Source organism: Phyllobates terribilis, unplaced genomic scaffold (genome assembly GCF_046119375.1).
Source record: "Phyllobates terribilis strain yellow unplaced genomic scaffold, ASM4611937v1 Scaffold_2__4_contigs__length_985480577, whole genome shotgun sequence".
Taxonomy (NCBI): domain Eukaryota; kingdom Metazoa; phylum Chordata; class Amphibia; order Anura; family Dendrobatidae; genus Phyllobates; species Phyllobates terribilis.
In genome coordinates this window covers 289956974-289976841 of record NW_027362762.1, presented here as the reverse complement: position 1 = coordinate 289976841, position 19868 = coordinate 289956974, and the positions used below count along the sequence as shown (strand labels likewise).

Here is a 19868-nt window from a genome sequence, read left to right as displayed (position 1 = left end):
GTCCCCCGAAGAGGTGGCGTTTCATGGTGCCTATGTTCCTTAAATTTCTGCTGCACCAACCTCTGAAGAGTCTGCAACCGGTGCCGATGATCCCGGACCCAGGTAGATGGGCCCGTCTGGGGCTAGTCCTCCTCGGGATCTAGTTCGAGCTCGTGATCTCCCTACCCTTTTGTCCGAACAGCAGGGTGTAGGGAGTGAACCCTGTGGCACTATGTACCCGGTTATTATAGACCCACACCAGCTCGACCACAAACTCCGGCCAGCGTACCTTCCGATCTTCTTCCAAGGTTCGAAGCATCTGGATCAAAGTTCTGTTGAAGCGTTCACAGGACCCATTCCCTTGCGTTTGGAAAGGGGTGGTCCTAGACTTCTCGATCTTGTATAGCCGGTGCAGCTCCTCCATCACCCGTCCTTGGAAACAGGCTCCTTGATCGGAGTGAATTCTCTTCGGACAGCCATAGACCCTGATGAAGTCCCGACAGATAGCCTGGGCAGCAGATTCAGCTGTCTGATCCCTGGTTGGAGTTAGCACCGCAAATTTCGTAAAGTGGTCGGTCATGACCAGGCAATGTCCATACCCGAGATGCGCCGGCCCAATGGTCAGGTAGTCGATCATCAACACCTCTAAGGGCGCAGCCATCACAATGGTCTGGATGGGGGCCCGCTGCTCTGGGGTTTTCACCAACTCACAACACCGGCACTTCTGGCAGACGTTCTCCACTGCAACTCTTAGCTGGGGGTGGTACACCAGTCTCTGTAGCCACTGGAAGATCTTTTCAGGTCCAAAGTGTGCTCCCCGCTCGTGTGCTTCCTTGGCCAGTGTCCCGATCACACTCTCTGGAACCACTACTTGCCAAGTGGGGCCGAACTCCCGTACCAACTGGACCCGTCTGTACAACAAGCCGTCCTGCCGGCTCAGTCTCTCCCACTGCCGCAGCATTTTCAGCCCCTCTGGCGTCAGGGTCCCCCTTTCTTCGCAGTTAGGGACTTGTTTCAAAGCCACCCACTGTCGCAACCGTGCAATCTCTCCATCCATTTGCTGTATCCGTACCCACTTGTCCCTGGGCCACCCCAACACGTGTCCTTCTTTCACTTCCCCGATCTGTCCCTGCGTAGCGGACAGCGGGCTGCCAACCCTCCGGAAGCTGGGCACCTCTTCGGCCTCCGGTTCTTCATCTCGGTCACGGTCGGGGTACTCATGGGTCACCCTGGAGAGGGCATCAGCATGCGTGTTTTCAGCCCAAAGCCGGTAGGTGATCTTATACCGGTACCGAGCCATGTGAGCCACCCATCGTTGTTCCAGGGCTCCCAACTTCGCATTCTCCAGATAAGCCAATGGGTTGTTGTCTGTCTTCACCAACACTTCAGACCCTGACAAGTACTCCGCAGACTTTTCTGTCATTGCCTACACTAGGGCCAACAATTCCAGTTTAAAGGAGCTGTAATTATCTGGGTTCTTCTCCGAGTCTCGGAGGGAGCGACTCGCATATGCTATCACCCGCTCTCTCCCCTCCTGCTCCTGCGACAGCACGGCCCCTAGACCAAGGAGACTTCCATCGGTGTGAAGAACGAAGGGCTGAGAAAAGTCCGCGTAGGCCAGTATGGGAGCTTCCGTCAGGGCCATCTTCAAGGCCCTGAAGGCCTCCTCCTGTTCTCTTCCCCATTTCACTGTTCGATTTTTCGAGCCCGCAGGTATCCCTTGAAGGAGCTCCAGTAGCGGATTAGCGATGCGCGTGAAATTTTTCACGAATCTGCGGTAATACCCTGCGAGTCCTAGGAAGGCCCGCACGTCCTTTACAGTCTTTGGGGTGGGCCACTCTTGCACGGCAGCCACTTTCTCCCGAGTGGGCCTGACTCCTTCACCGCACACTGTGTGCCCGAGGTACTCAACCTGCTTGCGGAATATATGACATGTTTGTGGCTTCACCTACAGGCCGTGATTTCGAAGGCGACTCAAGACTTGCTCCAGTCGTCGTAGATGTTCCTGGAAGGTAGACACATAGACGATGATGTCATCGAGGTAGATCAGTGTGGCCTCAAAGTTCAGATCGCCTAAACATCTCTCCATCAAGCGTTGAAAGGTCCCGGGAGCGTTGGTTAGGCCAAAAGGCATCCGATTAAACTCGAAGAGTCCCATGGGCAACACGAATGCTGTCTTGGCGCGGTCGTGTTCAGCCACTGGCACTTGCCAGTTTCTGCTGGCCAGATCCAGTGAGGAGAAGTATTTCGCCTTGTCTAGGGCGGATAGAGACTCCTCAATCCTGGGTAAAGGGTATGAGTCTCTTACGGTGCAAGCATTTAGCCGCCTGTAGTCCACACAGAATCGTAGGGTTCCATCCTTCTTCCTGACCAGGACGATTGGAGCCGTCCACAGGCTCTGGCTTACCCGAATCACCCCATTCTGTATCATATGGGCCAGCATTTCCTTCACCTTCTGGTACATTTGCGGGGGTATCTGTCTATACCTTTCCCGTACCAGAGCAGCATTTCCCGTGGGGATCTCATGGGTGATGGCCTCGGTACATCCAAAGTCGTCCTCATGTTGGGCAAAGACGTCCTGGTACCGTCCCAGCATCTCTTCGACCTGGTACACCTGTTCCGTCGTGAGCCCTGTCAAATTAGCACGCATCTGTTCTAGGATCCTTCGACCATCCTTAGTCTGAGGTCGAGGAGACCCCGATAGTACGGTGATCGCCAGGGTCCAGGGATCCCCCCTTACAACTGACAATTCTATCGCATCTGGCCGTTCCAGCTGTTCTGGCATCGCCAGGATCTGGGCCATTTCGGTCCTGGCGGGAAGAATGAGCTCACTCAGATTCAGGTTCACGCATCGTACCACCACGTTTCCCTTATGGACGGTAGCCAAGGTCCGCGCTACCAATAGACCCGGAGGCACTTTGTCCACGGTGGTTGACTCGATCTGAATCTCTACCCCTTCTAGTGGGGTGCAGGCTTGGACGGGCAAAGTGAGGACTGTCTGTCCTGGTGGTGAGGTGAGGGTATTGCTGGTGGGTATTATCACCTTTCCCAGAACTTTTCCCCCACTCAAGGTCTCTTGCGACTGGGCAACCCTGATCAGCTGCTGGAGGGGCTCTAGAGTTCCACCGCCCTAGCGGTAGCTCTCGTGGTTCCCTAATCAGGATCTGCCCGATTTCCTTCAGCACGTTCATACCGAGGGTCACTGGTGGTCCTGGGCCGGCATCTCCGCCTGTCAGGACGACTCCTTTTCTTCCCACATCTTGTCCGCACACCCGGATGCGTAACCACACTACTCCTGTGACCGGAATGGGCAATTGGTTAGCGGCTGTGAGCTTTATCAAGGGACCCCCTTCATTTCGTGCCATCTCTGGGTACCGCTGACGGAAATAAGTTTCTCCCATGCTGGTCACTTGAGATCCCGTGTCGATCAAGCAGTGAACCGCCCATCCGCCAAGCTCGGCCCACACTGTCGGGCTCATGGATATTAAGTCTTCGGGACTCACTGCCTTCCTCCGCTCCGGGTTGCGTCCCTCACACCCGGAGCCCGTCAGTTTAACAGCTGCCGGGTCAGAGGCCTTCCTCGACTGGCACAGCTCCTGGCGTAATGCCCCCACAATTCCAACACGTTGGTCCCCTGTCTGCAGGGGGTCGTCGCGCCACCCGATTGGGCTCTGTTCCAACCCGGGGTCTGGACTCGTCCTTTACTTCACCCGGGGGTCTCAGGTCAATTGTTCGGCTCTCACTGATTGAGCCACTCGAATATTGTACCACTCTTCTCGCATTTCTTGGATCTCCCACCGCATCTCTCGGCCCATTCTGGTTCGGCCGTGGGCGACGGGGGCACTACATTGCCCCGGACCATCCCTGCCATGGTCACTACCCCCATCTCCTGTTCCCTCACGCGGGCCTCTGCCCCTGACTCCAGAAATGTCATATGCGGGTTGGTGCGCAAGCGCTCTCGCAAGGCCTGTCTCAGTTGCGCATCTCTGAGGCCGGCTACAAACTGGTCCCCAAGTACTAGGTCCGGGGGCCCCACTCCCACGTCTTCTAGGTTCGTTTTCCTAGTGATGTAAGTGTACACACTCTGTAGGGCTTTGACATATTGGCTTACAGTCTCCCCCTCCCTTTGTACCTGTTGGAACAGTCGCATCCTTAACTCTGCCACATTAGTAGGGTCCCCATGCATTTCTTCTAGGATCCGTACCACCTTTTCCACCGTATTTCGGTCAGTGGGGGAAAGAAACATTACTGACTGTCGAGGTTCTCCTTCTAAAGCCAGCAAAACTATCTCTGCTTGCATATCAGGGGGTCATTGGGTGCATCCATAACATGCTCTTAACCTGTTCTACCCAATCCCACAGCATCATGTTGTCTCCGGTAAACTTTGGGAGATTATTCAACATGGCGCCCAGTGGTAGGCTAGCTGTAGGGGCTCTCGCGCTGGCCTGGTCTGCCATGCCTGCAACTGCGTCTGGGGACGACATCCTGCCGACTACGCCAAATGTTAAAAGTCTCGGATGCCGCACGCAGAGAGTATGGCAGAGCTTTAATTCAAGATTTGGTTTCTCCATGCAGGGAGTGTAAATTTAAGTAACACAACAATAAAACAGTAAAATCGGACAATAAACAATTGTGGTTTAGCTATAACACAGAAAGGATGAACAATACGGCGCAGTCCCAAAAGTTCAGGCTAAATAAGAGAAGGTAGATTACTGGAGGCTTGCACTTATCTGTCCTTTAACGATAACTACTTCCGTCTTCAGACACTCACTCCGGAGGGTGTCCGTCTTCTGGCGGCAGTGGGCGGTCTCTGGTCTCACCCACTGGGCCCCCAGTACTTTGACCACACGACAGCGGTCACGACTCCTTTAAGAGCTGTAGCAAGCTCCTCCGGCGTAAAAACAAACTGCGTTAGGATCACTAATCCCGGGTGCGTCCTCACTCGTAGGTCACCGTCAGATGTCTGGAAAACTGTGGTGATGCAGATAACTGAACGATCACTTTCTGTAGGCCCGGTACAGACCGGACGTCCTTTGTTTTTGCAGCAAGCTGTGCCACCCGTTCGTCCGTCACCGAGGGCAGGGCAGCACGTCACTCTCTCGTTGTCGGCAGGTCCGACTGTTACTCCCCAACTGCCGGTCTGCTCTCCACAACCAACTGTCTCTTTCGCGCGAGCCCAGACACCTGACTTCCTCTCTTCCGTCCCTCTCCTCTGTCCCCCAACACTGTCCAGTAAGTCCCCCGTGCACTCTTAATCCCATCCCCTGGCACACTGGGCAGGACCCTGGCAGTTCCGGCGCCGGCAAGTAATGGCAGAGACCTGTCAATCCTGGGCAGCGGGCGGGGAGAAGTCACCAGGGACCCGCCAGTCTGACTAGTCTACAGCACAGTCTTTGTCCCCAGTGGCTTTTAAAGTATGTTATTCATTGAAAGACTGCAGCATTTCAGAGTCATACACATCTGGCTGAGTTAATGCAGTTTGTGTATGATGCTTGCTGCCCCATCCGTGAGCAGTACCAGCTGACAGGTTCACTTTAATTGATCATGTATTGTACTTACCAGTTTTAATCTCTACAAGTACGTTCATCTCCAACCCTGTTCATATCTATTTAGCTTCTTAAACCTATTTATCCTCTTAAACCTTATTGATGATATGTCCTGGGTGACCAATGATTAGAACAAAATTCATGATTAAATTAAAAGTTGATGTGCACAGATTATAAATAGATGGCAAATTATTAGCCATCTGCATAATTTCTCCAGAACGTCAGTCCAACACCTAATATTTAGGATTATGATAAAGGTGGCGTGTATTTTTGTTTTATTGCACTTTATTGACTCACTGAATATTTTTCTTTTATTTACTATTTTCATATTTTTTTCTTTTCAGGATTGGTTTTGTGTTTGCGGTAAAATCTGGTGAAACTGTTGAAGATGCTGGGGCTGCATTGTGGCGGGCCTTTAATTACATGACCGATGAATCTGACGCTTCTCATGCTTTTACTTCTCTAATTAGTGTATGTACAGGTCATGTTTTTAATTGATTCTGTCTTTTTTTCTAAAGTTCTTAGTATCACATTTAAATTGAATTTTCATCAGGTTGTTGCTACCTCATCTGAGAGCAGCATGATGTAGGGACAGATACCCTGATTCTAGTGATGCATCACTTACTGGGCTGCATGTTGTTAATTTGATAAAATCACTGTTTTATCTTCTGAAGATCTAGCAGAGCTTGGGACACTAAACTCTGTATAACCCTGCCTACACCATTCATTGGCTGCTTTCTGCCTATGCACAGTGTACACAGAAAGCTGACAATCAGTGGTGGAAGTGGCGTTACACAAAGCTCATGAATTTCGAGGACTACATGGCTGCAAGCTTATTAGTCTTCTAGTGATAATCACCAGCTAATAAAACAGTGATTTAGCAGCAGGCAGCAACACATCGGGGAACACACATAACTCATCTCTGTTATATCTCTACAAAGTAGCTGCAGTGGAGGGTATCATCACAAACCTTTCCAGATGTATCACATCACGGCATTCAGTGAGGGGGAAAGGGTGAGTGCAGACAGCACTGTGAGATCAGATCGTGAAGTGTTTGTAAAGAAGGAATTAAGAAGTGTTTGTAATGATGCATAACTCTGCAGCTACTGAGTTATTATATCATTACAAACACTCGCAGATTTCTTTTTCTCAGAGTACTGTCAGCTCTAACCCTTCCCCCACTGGCTGCACTGAGATGAGATCTGGAAGTGTTTGTGATACTAAATAACTCCGCTCTGCTGTATCTGTATTCCCAGTGTTTGCAGAGATCAGTGAGGGGAAGGGTGTGTTCTTCTTTCTGCCTGCTTATGAATGGTCAACCTCATGCAGGGGAAGAAGTACACAACCCCAGAGACAAAGCTCTAGTAACTCTCAGTTGAATCATAACCTAAATTATAACCTAAACTTTACAAGCTAATATTTCCACAACGCAGAAGAGAAATTTTAAAAAATAAAAATTACGTTTTACTCTGCTTTGCAGCCACTACTCCATGATGTGGCCAGTTTAAAATGCTCAAACTGCTGAAAGGTCCTCCTTAAATATACAATGGATGATCCTTACTCGGTAAAGGGCTAGTCTTGTCTCATAAAGTGATAATATATTGCTAAAATATGCTATCACTTTATCAGGGGGGGAACCGGACATCTGGGACCACTTCTAATCCTAAAAATGAAGGGGCCAGTGCACTATGGGCATACTCACTCAAGGCAAATATGCAGCAAATTATTTGGGAAGTTTGTCAGCAGAGCATATTGGATTAGTCATTTGTTACATGTGAATTTATGCTGTGGGTTTTAAAAGCAGATTTCACCAATTGCAATGCAAATTCTTTAGCTATTTAGCTAAATCAGCAGCTGTTGATACGGATTTTCGTAAAATGTCCCATATGGATGTATCATGAATCAACACTGCAGCCCCTTTATTTTCAAGACTACTGTGAATACAGGGATCCCTATCGTCAAGTAAAACAAAGAAAATTGTGCTACTTTTTTGTAGTTGTTTTATCTCACCACCCCCCAGTGCTGGATTCCCAGTTACACTGCTCTGTACTGCTGCTTAATGTTTTTATGCTGAATTGTTTCTGAGGGTGAGCTACATAGACACATGAGAGCAGGAATCCCTCTTCTTTCTGTGTAGTGTTTAATTTGTGACATACCAGTTTTTCATCCACTAGCTCAGAAACAGCTGAAAATTAAACCTTTGAGAGGAAAAATGGTGAATAACATGCAGGTTATATATAATGGCCTGAAATAGTATTAAAATACTTTTAATTTATACACATGCCAGACTATTCTGAAAATTACCTGAAGCATCAAGTGTACTTTAAAGGGGTTGTCCAGTCCAAATTGATAAGTTTACAGCCATTCTGTGCACTGTGCACTGCGAGGATTCAGCGGTTTTTGAGCCGGGACCGAAGGGTATGTATGCGTTGTACATATTCCTGGCCAGAGCCCGTCTAGTGGGCGCAGCCTCACTCCATACACTTAAGCAGAGATCTGTCAATCCAAGTCACCGACTAGTGGCGCGAACGTCCAGTGGGCGTGGCCTCGTTGAACACATGTGTATGGCGCAAGGCTGCACCCACTGGACGGGCTCTGGTCGTGAGTATGTATAATGCATACATACCATCCGGTCCCAGTGAATCCTCGCAGTTTACAGTGCGTGCACTGGGGGGATTCATAAGTCTTCAGACACAGAGTGACTGCATACTTATCAATTTGGACCAATCAACCCCTTTAAGGTTAGGACAAAACCTAGACTTTTCGTTGTAAAACTGATTTTTTGAAGCATGGATCAAAACCCTTCACAAACAATATTTCAAGTATTTTTGTTTATTAATAAGTAGAGGGGAGAAAAGTAGCTGCTACTGCTTAAATGGTAATGTCCAAAATGAAACGTTTTCCCATACCTGAAGGATGGGGGATAACTTGCTGGATGCGAGCACTGTGATCCCTACAATCCTAGGAACAGGGCCTTGCTATTTCTGGTAGTCAATACACAGAGCAGATGTCAAGTGTATGCAGCATTCTGATAATAACCCTTTAAAGTTGCTAAGAAATCCCTGTGTGTATTGATTAAAAAAAAATCTCTTGCGATTCTCCTTATTTACAGCTATTATTAAAACTCACATCACTCAGAATATATATTACCAAAAACCTTCAGAAATGATCTCAGACTTATCTTTCCGTTTGCTAAAAATGTTCTGTTCTTAGATGATTATCCTTTTTGAACTAATATATTAATTTTGGGGGGAAATATTAATTTACACAACTGCATTAGAACATGAAAGAAACGTTATTCTAGTTGTCAGGACTACAAACCCCAGTCATGAAAAGGGTAATGATTTATAGATACAGCATTTAACCAAATAAAAAAATACCTCTGTAGCAATGGGGAATAGAATGTCTCATTAACTATCAGCATCCAAATAGTGAAATATTAGACCGCTGATCAGATGGGAGACAAACTACAGCAAGTATAGCCTGTATTTAATTAGCTTAAATTTACCACTGTATTTGATATCTTTTACAGATGTATACTAAATTGCATGATGGAGAAACATTGACTGCAGAAATTGTGAAGTCTGTACTGAAATACCAATTCCCTCTGGCTGATGTAGATGGTGTTCTGGGTTTAAATTCTGAATTTAGTCGCAATTTAAAGGTTTGTACACTTTTATATAAATAAGGAACTCTTAATTGTTTACTATTTTACAGAGGAGCATTAATTCGGAAATAAGAGTTAAATGTAGATAATCAGCAGCACAAAGTAAAAATGTTTGATAGCAAAATGGTATTTTAGACTTAAAGGGGTATTCCCATCTCCAAGATCCTATCCCAATATGTAGTAGGTGTAATAATAATAATGTTAGCAAATACCTACTATTAGAAATGTAGTATAGTATTTTTGATTGGCTATGTCTCTTTCCTCATGTGCAGGCATTGCAGGACCTTAGGTATCCATGGTTACGTCCACTGATAAAGTGCTAGTTAGCTATTGGCTAGTGGTCGTAACCGTGGCTACCTAAGGTCCTGTATTGCCTGCACATGAGGTAAGTGGCATAGCGAATCAAAAATACTATACTACATTTCTAATTGGAGGTATTTGCTAATATAATTATTATTACACCTACTAAATATTGGGATAGGATCTTGGAGATGGGAGTACTCCTTTAAAGGTCCAAAATAGACCAGTCTCAATGGGGCTCAATAAGTTATTTTATATGAAAACATTTTTAAAGACAAATCATTTTTAATATTTCTTTTCATTATCTCCGTTTAGGAGTTATAACTTTTTTTTTGCTGATTTAGTGTATAAGGGCTTGATTTTTATGGGACGAGTTGTGTTTTTCAGTGGCGCTATCTTGGGGACATATAACTTGTTAATTTTTGGTTATTGAGTATTTTTACGCTGACATGCTGGCATTAATAATGGGTTAGCATCACTATGGTAATATCAAATAGCTAACTATGGTGCCCTCCTCCTTAGCTCAAAACTTCCTTATGGAACTTTAAATCTCAACAGTGGTAGTCACTTAGGCCATTAGGATTCTCAAAATGTCCAAAATACCAGGACCTGTTGGGTTCTTGGTCTTATACCATAATACGTTCCTGGCTAATATTTTTTAACATTATGAAATTCATTACTCATTCACATCCATCTTCCCAGTAATCAAAATGGCAATGATCTCAGAACCCAATGACCACTCATAAAAGAGCAGTTGGGAGGACTGACGCCTGGCACCCCCATGATCAGCTTAAGGGCAACATTCCTCCAGTAAGTGTTGAGATCTCTACATTGTTTGCCATGCTTCATTTATTTTGTAGAGTCTGTGCCTTGTACTGCAGCTTTCTGGAACTATAGACTTACACATTTTTATGGGACTGAGCTGCAATACCTGGCACCGCTGATACAAAATGTATGTAGCTGTGTCTAGTAAACAATGTGTCCCCTTAAATAATAATATTGTAGGGATGCTGGGAATTAGGCCCTTACCAATCTCATGTTGACTTATACCGAAGGATAGGTCATCAATATTGATGTCCTGATAAAATCTGTTTCAGCTGTTAAAGAATTAGGAGACCAAACTTTCAAGCTGGTACAGCTCCAGTATTTTATGGCAGCAGTCCTCTTTGCAGTCACTTACTTTTAAAATGTAGTGAAATGAAAACAGATTGTAGTTTTTTTTAGTTATGAGAAAAAAAATTCTCAAGGAACTTGTGAAAGCTCTAAACAAAAACTATATCCCTAAATCGACGCACTTTCCCTCCCTTCCTCATTAGAAGACTTAAAGTGGGTTTATATTCACTGATTTGGAGCATTAAACCACCGCCAATCGCTAAACGTTTAACAATTGGCGGACATTTAATATTCTGTTTCAACAGCCAAACCATGCTTGAGATGCTGAGCGATCTGTAATAGATTGTTCAGTGCGCGTAGGAATAATATATTAAATAAGCTGGGAGCTTATTGTTTCCTCAAACATCGTCCACCATTATTGTCATTAGTAAACTCAAAAAAGATATCCCACCAAAGAAAAAAACAGAGGTCTTTACTATTAATTTCTATTAATTTTTCTTAGAAAAAATAAATAGCAACTGAAATATAATCACAATCGAGATAGCACATGGTTAAAAAGACGACCAAAAGATGTCCGAATAATGTGCAAAAAACATGAGAAAGCATTTAGTTTTAAATATGCAGGGTAAGTATTCATTCATGAAAGTGATCTACCATTTAAGTCATAATTGTATATAGTCCATACGGTAAGTATATATGTATATAAACACCTTCACCCTGTCAAAAAAAAGTCAAATGTAATGTGGTTACTCCAATATAATATTGAAAAACCAATGAACTGTGTTTCAACGAATGATTTTTTACATCCACAATCACCTCTGAATTTAATAAAAAAAATAGTATATCCAACCAACCTGAATAGTATACCTTGTCGTCCCAATGTCAGATAGAATAAATTACCCCCTAATAATCATCATGATAAGTTCCATAAAGTGCTTACCCATAGTGGTTTGTATTGCACAGGATGTGGATGGGTTTAGAATTATTGATAAACTTATTTAGTATTTGATATTCAATTTCCACCCTTTTTTATTTGTTCTATAACATGAACATGTATTTTGGTCCCTTTTCTTTCACTGTCACGTGCACTACTTATAGAGTCATTGAATACTTGCTATTTATCCCTCCTTCTGAGATTGATCTAAATATTATGCTACATTAATAGCACTAATTATACATGATGGTATACATCACATAGCAGACTGTCACTCACTGACTTGTCATTGAATGAATTCATTATCCTGTATGGGATTATTTAGAAGATCATGGTATAAATGTTGCATTATCATTTGTTTGCTTATCCCTATTAATCAATTGTATAGCATTCGAATTCCGCATTGAAATATCTAATTGATACATACTGACATTACGGATTGAGGAATTAGAATAAGTCTCTTAAAACATGGTGGTTAGCATAGCGTAGTAATTTTTGAATCGACTCCAGCAATATGGCTGCCACCCTGCACATGCGCACAGAGATCCCCCTCCGGGAACTTTCCTTGATGGCTTAAACTAACAGAGTGCGCATGTGTCTGACGTCATTCGGAGATTTTTCTGTGATGTTCGCCCTCGGTGAATGTCGGAACTGAAAGATGAACTTCCGGGGGACGCCACAGCACTCATGCGCACGTGGCTGTGCAACCTAATTAAGTACGATATATAACACCAGCTTATGGGCATGGGTAGCATTCCATTTTGAAAAAGTTACCACGAAACGCGCGTCAGGGATTCTGTCGGGTTCTGTGCAATACAAACCACTATGGGTAAGCACTTTATGGAGACTATCATGATGATTATTAGGGGATAATTTATTCTATCTGACATTGGGTCGACTAGGTGTTACTATTTAGGTTGGTTTGATATATTATTTTTGATTAAATTTGGAGGTGCTTGTGGATGTGAGAAATCATTCGGTGAAACATAGTTACAGTGGCATGTAAAAGTTTGGGCACCCCTGGTCAAAATTACGGTTATTGTGAACAGTTAAGCAAGTTGAAGATGAAATGATCTCTAAAAGGCCTAAAGTTAAAGATGACAAATTTCCTTTTTTTTGGCAAAAAAATAAATCTATTTTTTACATTCTAAAAATTACAAAAAGTAAAATAGGCAGATGCAAACTTTTGGGCACCCTTGGAGATATGTGTGCTCAGATAACTTTGACCAAGGTTTCAGACCCTAATTAGCCTGTTAGTGTTATGGCTTGTTCACGATCATCGTTAGGAAAGGCAAGATAATGCAAATTTCCCAGCTTTGTGAAAACTATAAACTAATGCTTTATCATCTTTTTTTACACTTTACTGGGACATCTTTTGTTCATCTTTTTTAACCAGATGCTGTCTCTATTGTGATTATATTTCAATTGTTATTAATTTTTTTCTAATAAAAATTAATAGAGATTAATAGTAAAGATATCAGTCTTTTTCTTTGGTGGGGTAGGTTGCTACTATGTAACCAGGACTCAGGCTGCCGAGAACGATGATCTTTGGTGCAGGACAAAAGAATTATTTCTCACAGTTAGCGAGCATTTTGCTTATTTATTGGCTGATTGTCAGACTTTTTGCACTGAAAGATTATCGCAAAACGAGCATTCCTAGAACCTCTCGTTAACTATAATCTTTCAGTGTAAATGTATATTTAGTTAAAATCCTCAAAGCCCTAAAAACAAGATACAGCCCCTTGTCCTGCAGTCAGAAGATGGCATCTTGCTCTCTGTCTAATTTTCACCTGGTAATTCATATCAGACCCATTCATCCATCAGTTTGTGCCACATTGGGCCATTCCTAGGTGAAAATTGAATATCATATTGCAAAATTATTGCTTGTTAACTTGGTTTGAAAGTATTTGAATATTTAATGAATATTCTTTAAGATTCCTGAACCATTAAAATTCAGTGGTCCAAGGTACTGTATATGGCCTTAAAGTCGTGTAGACTGCTCCATCTCGAAAGTCCTTCTTGCCAAGCAAACTGCATCTTACTGCTATTCTCTGCAAGTAAATCTGATAGCTGACAGTGAAGTCATAGACATCATTGTTAAGAAATTCTAATAATAAATAAGATAAATTGCACATTCTAGAGATTAGTCTTTCATTCCTCTGCCTTTGGCATTTGGAGAGGGGTCTGGAGTGGGAGGTTGTGTCTAATTTATGATTTTGTACTACAAGCAAACTGTTGGTTAGGGAAACATTAGTTAGGCATATTAAACCACGTTTTAGATGTGTTTGATGAAGTTTCATTATTGTTTCCCAGCTGTTAATTGCCTCATCAGGATGCAAGGCAGTTCATCAGAGAAATGGCTGCAAAATGTGCACATTAATAATAAGTTTATGGTTTGTAACTGCTTTTCTACTTATTTTGTGTATTTTATCGATGATCTATGCAGTATTGTCTTTTGGGTTGAGATACTCATAACTAAATTTCATATTTTGTTGCTTTTGGTGGGTAAGAGACAAATAGTGATAATTTGTAAGATAAAGGTCTGCTTTTGTAGCCCAAGGGCTCAATGAAATAAGCATTTATTCAGAGTTTGCTCAAATAGTGTTCCATGTGCAACTGGGTGCTATTATTCCTGTCTTATAAATGATGATGAGTCTCTCGAGTCATATACCTTTTTATGTTGGTTTTTACAGAACATAATGGCAGAACATTTATTATTATTATTATTAATAATAATAATACTATTATTATTTTACTAATTAAAAGCTGTAGTGAAACATATTTCCTTTTATAATGTGTTTTTTACCTGAATATATATATTTCATGATTTGAGTAAGCAGAGGTGAAGGCCTTTTCCAGTGATGTTTTCATAGTAAGCTCCTGGACATATGAAAACTTAGAAAAATATCTACAGAATAATGAATATTGGGACTGATTTATATATGATGAGGGGGATTGATCAAGCTAAAAGCACCAGAGAATTCTTTCATGACTTGCATCATATTTATAATGAGTTTTAGACACTTTGTGTTTTTCCTGATAAGGGGGTCTATCCTTGCTGAAGAGGGGCACAAAGTAAGACAAACTATTAGGTGGTGTAAAGTAGACTGCTTTTAAAATATGTCAAATTTATCAACATGAAAGTCTGTTAAATTAGCGTATTTTAAGTTTGCATGGTCTAAGAGTTTTCAGGCTGTCCACGCCCCTATTAATCAAGGCCACACGCACTTGTCAGACAATGCACGTAAAGTGTCTAAAACACAGGACAATGTTGGCTCATTATACAGATGTAGCAAACTTTACCTTCACACTTAACATCCTACATACCATGTTTAGGGAACTACACTAAATGGCACTGGAGGGCTCGAATTGTCTAAATGAAAACTGTGATAATCTCAGGATAGCCAAAGCAACAATTTGTTACATTCCTTAAAAGAAGTGCATTGGCAAGCTCCGCAAAACTAAAGGTCCGTGAAACCAACTAGAGTAGGTGATGGCAGGATTCTTCTCTTGGTAAAGAATAACCCGTTCACAACATCCTTCCATGTCAAGAACAGAAAAGCCAGAATAGAACTGGCCAGAGCTGTATTTTATAGTCCATACTGCACTAGGAACCAAGATTGAATACGCCCTTGTGTAGTCAATGAAAAAAAAAATGTCTTTTGCGTGCAAAAATGGGACATTGCCTTATAGATACACACGTGGTCAAAATAGTTGGTACCCCTCTTTTAATGAAAGAAAAACCCACAATGGTCACAGAAATAACTTGAATCTGACAAAAGTAATAAATTAAAAATCTTTGAAAATGAACAAATGAAAGTCAGATATTGCTTTTCAACCCTGCTTCCACAGGATTTAAAAAACATCAAAACTCATGAAATAGGCCTGGACAGAAATGATGGTAACCTTAACTTAATATTTTTGTTGAACAACCTTTTGAGGCAATCACTGCAATCAAACGATTCCTGTAACTGTCAATGAGACTTCTGCACCTCTCGACAGGTATTTTGGCCCACTCCTCATGAGCAAACTGCTCCAGTTGTCTCGTGTTTGAAGGTTGCCTTTTCCAGACAGCTTGTTTTAGCTCTTTCCAAAGATGCTCAATAGGATTTAGGTCAGGGCTCATAAAAGGCCACTTCAGAATAGTCCAATGTTTTCCTCTTAGCCATTCTTGGATGTTTTTAGCTGTGTGTTTTGGGTCATTATCCTGTTGCAAGACCCATGACCTGCGACTGAGACCAAGTTTTCTGACACTGGGCAGCACATTTCTCTCTAGAATTCCTTGATAGTCTTGAGATTTCATTGTACCCTGCAGAGATTCAAGACACCCTGTGCCAGATAGAAGTTAGAAGTTTTCCTGAGCTCTTTTGTTACCATTCTTATTATCAGTCTCTTTGATTTGTCATCAATTTTCCTCCTGCGGCCACGTCCAGGGAGGTTGGCTACAGTCCCATGGATCTTAAATTTCTGAATAATATGTGCAACTGTATTCACAGGAACATCAAGCTGCTTGGAGATGGTCTTATAACCTTTACCACATGCTTGTCTATAATTTTCTTTCTACAACCACTGGCAAAAATTATGGAATCGCCGGGCTCGGAGGATGTTCATTCAGTTGTTTAATGTTGTTGACAAATAGCAGATCACAGACATGGCACAAAACTAAAGTAATTTCAAATGGCAACTTTAGGGCTTTAAGAAACACTAAAAGAAATCAAGATTAAAAATGTGGTATTTAGTAAGGGTAATTTTTTTCAGACCAAGCAGAGGGAAAAAATTACGGAATCACTCAATTCTGAGGAAAAAATTATGGAATCACCCTGTAAATTTTCATTTCCAAAACGAACACCTGCATCAAATTAGATCTGCTCGTTAGTCTTCATCTAAAAAGGAGTGATCACACCTTGGAGAGCTGTTGCACCAAGTGGACTGACATGAATCATGGCTCCAACATGAGAGCTGTCAATTGAAACAAAGGAGATGATTATCAAACTCTTAAAAGAAGGTAAATCATCACGCAATGTTGCAAAAGATGTTGGTTGTTCAGTCAGCTGTGTCTAAAATCTGGACCAAATACAAGCAACATGGGAAGGTTGTTAAAGGCAAACATACTGGTAGACCAAGGAAGACATCAAAGCGTCAAGACCGGAAACTTAATGCAATATGTCTCCAAAACAGAAAATGCTCAACAAAACAAATGAACGAATGGGAGGAAACTGGAGTTAATGTCTGTGACCGAACTGTTAGAAACCGCCTAAAGAAAATGGGATTTACATCCAGAAAAGGAAAAGCTAAACATAAGCCATCATTAACCCCTAAACAGAAGAAAGCAAGGTTACAATGGGCTAAGGAAAAGCAATCGTGGACTGTGGATGACTGGATGAAAGTCATATTCAGTGATGAATCGCGAATCTGCATTGGGTGAGGTGATGATGTTGGAACTTTTGTTTGGTGCTGTTCCAATGAGATTTATAAAGATGACTGCATGAAAAGAACATGCAAATTTCCACAGTCATTGATGATATAGGGTTACATGTCAGATAAAGGCACTGGGAAGATGGCTGTCATTACATCTTCAATAAATGCCCAAGTTTACATTGATATTTTGGACAGTTTTCTTATCCCATCAATTGAAAGGATGTTTGGGGATGATGACATAATTTTTCAAGATGATGATAATGCATCCTGCCATAGAGCAAAAACGGCGAAAACATTCATTGAAAGAAAACACATAAGGTCAATGTCATGGCCTGCAAATAATCCGGATCTCAATTCAATTGAAAATCTTTGGCGGAAGTTGAAGAAAATGGTCCATGACAAGGCTCCAACCTGCAAAGCTGATCTGGCAACAGCAATCAGAGAAAGTTGGAGCCAGATTGATGAAGAGTACTGTTTGTCACTCAATAAGTCCGTGCCTCAGAGACTGCAAGCTGTTATTAAAGCCAGAGGTGGTGCAGCAAAATACTAGTGATGTATTGGAGTGTTCTTTTGTGTGTTTGTTTTTCATGATTCCATAATTTTTTCTTCAGAATTGAGTGATTCCATAATTTTTTCCCTCTGCTTGGTCTGAAAAAAATTACCCTTACTGAGAACCACATTTTTAATCTTGATTTCTTTTAGTGTTTCTTAAAGCCCTAAAGTTGCCATTTGAAATGACTTTAGTTTTGTGCCATGTCTGTGATTTCCTTTTTTTCAACAACCTTAAACAACTGAATGAACATCCTCCGAGCCCGGTGATTCCATAATTTTTGCCAGGGGTTGTAATCTCCTGAGACAACTCTTTCCTTTGCTTCCTCTGGTCCATGTTGAGTGTGGTACACACCAAGTCACCAAACAGCACTGTGAGTATCTGTAGCCCTATATACTGGCCCACTGACTGATTATAAGATTGTTGACACCTGTGATGCTAATTAGTGGACACAACTTGATTTAACATGTCCCTTTTGTCACATTATTTTCAGGGATACCATCATTTCTGTCCAGGCCTATTTCATGAGTTTAATTTTTTTTTTTAATTCTGTGGAGCAGGGTTGAAAAAATTAAATGAGGGGTACCAACAATTTGACCACGTGTATAGATGTAGGATGTATGCATGATTTACTAAATAGGCGACACCTAGTACTATTCATTCGTGTGAGTTGTATAAGCCATAAGTAGTGCCGATACACCGAAAAATGTGTTGTTTACCCACAACATCCATACATATGCCCCAATGACCTGTGTTTCTTTCCAATATTATAGGAGTATGTTCATACATTGCAATTAAAGGTGCAGTGTACTATATCCATGTAGAATCCACATAAATTAATAACAATGCTATGTCCAGGGTTTTTTTTTCTGGCAGACCTTTCAAAAATCTGCCTTTATTTTTTTTCCCCCCACTGCATGTAAATGTGGTTACAAAAATATCAATCCAATACATGGATGTGTATTGCACTCTGATTTAAAGTGCACCTGTCAGCAGGATTGTGCTTAGTAAACCACATTCACTGTCAAGTGGGCGCCATTACACTGAGTAAAATGATACCTTTGATGGTGAAATCCGTCCAGAGGTTCTTTTATAATCTATATTTTCAGTTCTGCCATAATGATATGCTTGTGCTCTGGGGCGGGACTTTAGGGAGGGGCTATAACTAGTGCTCTCATTATGTATGCCCATCTCTGGCCTCTGACAGGTCACTGTGCTTTCAGTGACCTGCCTACTATTTTAAATATTGCCTTTGTAATTTCTCTGCCAATGTGAAATTTACATCCCCCAAAATGGCCACCGACGCCCACACATGCGCAGTAGAATCTTTCGGTTGCCGAGAGATGCTACTGCGCATGCGCGGGCGCCATTTCACTTTTGGAAAAATAATTTGGGTGCAGCAAATATGGCGCCACGCATGCGCAGTAGCATCCCTCGGCAATCAAGAAATGCTACTCAGTGTAATGGCGTCCACTTGACAGTGTATGTGGTTTACTAAGCTGATCAGCGGCATTCTTATATCTGGAAACCATCTTCTTCAACTTATTGAGAACCCCTTGCCATATGGAAGAGATGGAGGGAGAAAACCGTTCCTCTTCGGGAACACCAGAAAAACCCCTCCTATTAAAAGTGCTAAATTGCGGATGAAAACCATATGCCTCGAAAAACGGGGACTTACCAGTAGACTCATGAGTACGGTTGTTTACTGCAATTTCTGTCAACGGTAAGTACTGAACCCAGTCCGTCTGATTCTCAGAGATGAAAGACGTGAGATAAGTCTCAAGATTTTGATTTACACGTTCCGTCTGGCCATTGAATTGAGGATGAAAAGTCGAAGAAAATGACAAATGAATCCCCAGCCAGCTGCAGAAAGCCCTCCAGAACTTGGAAGTAAACTGCACTCCCCGGTCCAAAACTATATCAGAAGGAATTCCATGCAGTCTTACAATCTCCTTGATAAAGATCTGTGCTAGAGTCTTGGCATTCGGTAACGCGGAGAGCCCTATGAAATGCGACATCTTCATAAACCTGTCTACTACAACTAGAATAACTGTATTTCCCTCAGAAACAGGTAAATCAGTGATAAAATCTATTGACAAATGGGTCCAAGGTCTATTAAGAATCTCCAGAGGTTGGAGAGAGCCCGACGGGCGTGTACAAGGGGTCTTGGAATGTGCATACACACTACAGGCAGTGACATATTCCCGTACATCCTGATGTACCCCAGACCACCAAAAACGCCAAGTGAGAAGGTCCGTGGTAACTTTACTTCCAGGGTGTCTGGCCAAAACCGAGTCGTGATGTTCATTGATGACCCTGAGCCGAAGATTCGCAGGAACAAAAAGTTTATCCAAAGGACAG

General features: G+C 42.5%; 1 protein-coding gene across 1 annotated transcript in view; it reads left to right on the top strand.

The window, feature by feature from the left end:
- UGGT2 (UDP-glucose glycoprotein glucosyltransferase 2) overlaps nt 1-19868 on the top strand; it is a 399382-nt gene that overhangs the window by 176534 nt on the left and 202980 nt on the right. Inside the window, exons 15-16 of the mRNA XM_073664152.1 lie at nt 5870-5996; nt 9058-9189. Of these exons, the coding sequence (XP_073520253.1) occupies nt 5870-5996; nt 9058-9189 (259 nt within the window). The remainder of the gene's footprint in view (nt 1-5869; nt 5997-9057; nt 9190-19868) is intronic.